General features: G+C 38.8%; 1 protein-coding gene across 1 annotated transcript; it reads right to left on the bottom strand.

Moving 5' to 3' along the window:
* Nucleotides 1-1843: 1843 nt before the first annotated feature.
* Nucleotides 1844-2416, bottom strand: LOC137959464 (uncharacterized mitochondrial protein AtMg00810-like). The gene is made up of 3 exons (XM_068806834.1): nt 2295-2416; nt 2025-2184; nt 1844-1918 (listed from the first exon to the last, which is right to left on the bottom strand). Exons 1-3 carry the CDS (start codon nt 2414-2416, stop codon nt 1844-1846), a joined length of 357 nt encoding a protein of 118 aa, XP_068662935.1.
* Between the last annotated feature and the right edge of the window lie 2028 nt (nt 2417-4444).

Raw genomic sequence — 4444 nt, 5'->3', positions numbered from 1 at the left:
AAAGTCCATCTCCAAGGGCCATTAGTGTGTCCAAGAAACACTTTTCTAGCTAAAAATTCTTACATGGAAAATTTTTGGGTAAGACAATTTTTGCTGAAACAAACTACTATCTACCTCCATAAGGCCTTGTTACTGCTCTTTTTTTAGGAAACGTTGGCAAAGTATTTCTAGAAAAAAATGTTTTCTGGGACCCATTTGAGGCTTATGTTTCCTGGAAACACTTTCAAGCTGAAAAATTCTTATCAGGAAATTTTGTAGGAAATATATTTTGATTAAACAAATGACTTTCTACAACTATAAGGCCATTTTAGTGCCTTTTTTTTTAAACATAGGACATGTATTTATTTTAAAAATAAATCTCTTGGGACCATTAATGCCTCATGTTTCCTAAAACTTCTAACCAGGAAAATTTTTTTGTAAGGTAAATTTTGGTGAAACAAATTACTTTCTACAACTATAAGGCCATGTTTGTGCCCTTTTTCCTAGAAATGTTGGAAAATAATTTCTTTCAAAAATATGTCTCTTGGCTCTATTACTTCCTCATGTTTCTTGGATACACATTTCTAGCTGAAAATTCTTAACAGGAAAATTTTGTGGTAAGGCAATTTTTGCTGAGAAAAATTTCTTTCTACAACTATAAGTCCATGTTAGTGCATTTTTCTAGGAAATGTTGGAAAAATAGTTGTAGTAAAAATATGTCTTGATCGACCATTTGATACTCATGCTTCCTAGAAACACTTTCTAGCTGAAAATTCTTTGTAGGAAATTTTTTGGTAAGGCTAATTTTATGAAAATTTTGGAAAAGTTTTTCTTAAGTCTCCAGGGACCATTTCTGCCCCAAGTTTCCTGAAAATACTTTTTCTAGCAGAAAATTCATAACAAGAATTTTTTTTGGTAAGGATATTTTACTTGAAACAAATTACTTTCGACTACTACAAGGTCAAGTTTAACAAATATTTCTAGATGATTAAAGCCTGATGAGAACAACCAATGTTCACCACTGATGGCTGACGGAACAACCAAGAACAAGAGCTCCAAGCTCTAAGTTTGCGTGGAGAAAACCACCACCAAATGAGGTTGACGGCACAACCAAGAACAAGAGCTCCAAGCTCTGAGTTCGGTGGACAGAGATACCACCACAAGAGGCTGATGGAACAGCCAAGGAGAAGAGCTTCCAGCTCTGAGTTCACTATGATCAAGATGACACAAAGCAGGCAGGAAAAATGGGAGTGCTTCTCCCCTCTTCTTCTTTTCAAGTTAAACTTAGGGTTAGGTCAATTACAATACAGCCCATGGGCTAAATACAATGCAACCCAGCCCAACTAATCCCTTTCTAATTATCCTATATACATGTCATAATTTACACAAAAAATATTAACATAAAATCTATCTTATATACATTCCAACATATGGTAACATCCCCCCTAAAATTGATGCTGGGAAGTCAACCAGCAACAATTTGCCAACCAAAACATTATGTCGGGGTTAAGACAATGCTTTGGTGAAGACATCAGCCACTTGAAGATCCGAAGAGATGTACGGAAGAGATATTACCCGACGCTCCAAAGTGTTACGGATAGAGTGACAATCCACCTCAATGTGCTTGGTGCGCTCATGCAAATAGGGTTGGTAACAATCTGAATAGTACTTGTATTATCCACATAGAGAGGTGTAGAGGTAGTTTGAAGAAACTAGAGCTCAGCAAGAAGACTGCGTAGCCATATAATTTCAAAACATGCAGTAGACATGGCATGATAGTCGGCCTCAGTAGTGGACTTGGACACCTGGTTTTGTTTCTTACATTTCCAAGAAATCAATGCATCCCCTAAAAATATACACCAACCTATAGTAGAACGACGGGTATCGGGGCATCCAGCCCAATCAACATCACTGTAGGCAACAAGTCGAAGCTCGAAGCCTGTAGGAAAGAATAACCCACCAGTAGGAGAACCTCACAGATAGCAGATGAAGCACCGAATTGCCTCAAGATGAAGATGTCAAGGAGAAGACATAAACTGACTGACCTGATGAATGGCATAGGAGATATCGGGATAAGTCACGGTCAAGTACATGAGACTCCCAACCTGGCATTGATAGATAGTAGGATCATCAAGAAGAGCCCCGTCATCTTTCCTGTATTTGACATTGACCTCCATAGGCACAACAACCGAAGAAGCACAACAACTGAAGAAGTGTCCTCCAAACCAACTAAGGTAATAATATCTTGAATATACTAATGCTAGTTTAATAAAATACCATTGGGTCGATGATGTACTTCCAGCCCTAAGAAGTACGTGAGCTGGCCAAGATCCTTCATATGAAAAGTTTCATGCAACACCTGTTGAAGCTTAGTAATCAGGCCAGAGTCAGTGCCAGTAATGATAATGTCATCCACATAAACCAAGAAAATGTCCATTCCCGTGGCAGACTTGTGATAGAAGAGAGAAGAATCATACTGACTTTGTGTAAACTTTTAAGAATAAGTATACCGTAAAACTTCTCAAACCAAGCTCGGGGAGTTTTCTTAAGCCCATACAGAGGATGTCGTAGCTTGCGGACATCATTAAGAGAAGAAGTAGTCATACCAGAGGGAAGCTTTATGTTGATATCCTCTTGTAGATCACCATGGAGAAAGGCATTCTTCACATACATCTGATGCAGTGGCCATGACTATGAGGCTGCAATGGCTAATATGGTTCGAACCATGGTCATCTAAGCAACTGGAGCAAATGTATCCTAATAATCAATCCCATATTCCTGCTTGTTGTCCAGGGCTACGAGGCAGGCTTTGTACCAATCCAAAGATCCATCTGAACGCAGTTTGATAGAGAAAACCCATTTACTTCCAAAAGGCCGGATAGCAGGGGGGAAAGTAACAATATCCCAAGTGTGATTCTCCTCTAGAGCTTGTAGTTCTTTTTGTATTGCCTTTTGCCAACACTCATGTGCCATTGCCTATTTGTAGCAAGAGGGAATGGAAATAGATGATAAAGTAGCCACAAGAGATACAGAGGAGGAGAAACCATACCTATCAGTGGGGCGAGAAGTGCTAGTAGACCGACAAAGAGTGGTGGAGGTACGAGCAGAGGGATGATTAGGAGCAGGTGCTAGCTCATGATCAAGAGGGGGCATTGAGGAAGTGGGACATGACTCATCAAAGCTAGGCAGAATAGATAAAGACGCAGATGGCATCGCAACATGAGATGGAAAGAAATATTGATTTTCAAAGAAAACCACATTCCTAGAAACACGGATACCATGAGCATACGAATCATTGCAAACATAGCCCATTTGAGAAATACCATAACCAAGAAAAGCACACACAAGTGATTGGGCTATAAGTTTGTGTCGTTGATGATCAGGTAGATGAACAAAAGAAACACAACCGAATGTCTGAAGATCAGTGTATGACGAAGAATAACCAAATAACTTAAAGAATGGAGAAACATGATGCAATGTAGGAGAGTGCAGGTGGTTGATTAAATGAACTGAAGTAGAAAGCGCTTCACATAGAAAACAGGGAGGAATAGATGATTCAAGTAAAAGAGTTCGGACCATATCAAGAAGATGACAATTTTTCTACTCATCAACTCCATTTTTTTGTGGTGTCGAGGGACAAGAACGATGAGAGATGATGCCTTTGCTTTGAAGAAAATACTGAAACTCATTAGACATGTACTCGCCTCCATAATCAAATCACAATACCTTAATGTAAGCAGATAATTGAGTCTCAAGAAGTGCAAGAAAGCGCTTAAATACTAAGAAAACTTCTGACTTAGTCCGTAGTAAGTAGACCCAACTAAAATTATTGAAGTCATCAATAAAGGTAACAAAGTACTAATAATGCACATGCGGGACAACAAGAGCGATTCCCCAAGCATCACTATGAATAACATCAAAATAGTGGGAGGCATGAGATGCATGATGAGGAAAAGGTAGAACCTTACTTTTTCCATGTTTGCATGACGAACAAACAAAAGAAAGATCAAGGGAAGAACATGTTGAACTTCCTAATAAACCAGAATTAAACATTGTACAAAGAACATCAGAGTTTGGGTGTCCTAGACTTCTATGCCAGATCTTAGTGCCATAACCAACAACATTGCATGCAAAGGAAAGTATAGGAGCATGCGAAATAATGGTAGAAAGAAATACTTTAAGTGGAAAAAGTCATCCCACTTTAGGCCCCTTCGTGATCTCCTTCCTTGATGCTTGATCCAGCACAACTCAACTAGAGCTAGAAAAATGAACATTACAATTTTTATCAACCAGTTGACCAATAGAAAGAAGATTTTTAGAGAGGTCAGAGGACACAAAAACATAAGCTAAGGTGGGAGAAAGATCACCAACAACACTGATAGGCAGAGGCCTGCCATCAACAGTGTTGATTTTCAGATTTCCATCATACTTTTGGATATTAGAAAGAGACACGACATTGTTGGTA

Source organism: Aristolochia californica, unplaced genomic scaffold, assembly GCF_029961685.1.
Source record: "Aristolochia californica isolate CCGP_79_NKW_82.1479 unplaced genomic scaffold, dmAriCali1.0.hap1 SCAF_3, whole genome shotgun sequence".
NCBI classification, from domain to species: domain Eukaryota; kingdom Viridiplantae; phylum Streptophyta; class Magnoliopsida; order Piperales; family Aristolochiaceae; genus Aristolochia; species Aristolochia californica.
This window is presented reverse-complemented; position numbering and strand designations above follow the sequence as displayed.

What these genes read in the sequence shown, in the direction of transcription:
- LOC137959464 (XM_068806834.1), bottom strand. Translation starts at nt 2,416, where the DNA reads ATGGACATTTTCTTGGTTTATGTGGATGACATTATCATTACTGGCACT. An exon ending in AAGGATCTTGGCCAGCTCAC is followed by an intron (nt 2,185 to 2,294) that starts GTACTTCTTAGG and finishes ACACTTCTTCAG; the next exon opens with TTGTTGTGCTTCTTCGGTTG. An exon ending in TCTCCTATGCCATTCATCAG is followed by an intron (nt 1,919 to 2,024) that starts GTCAGTCAGTTT and finishes TCTTTCCTACAG; the next exon opens with GCTTCGAGCTTCGACTTGTT.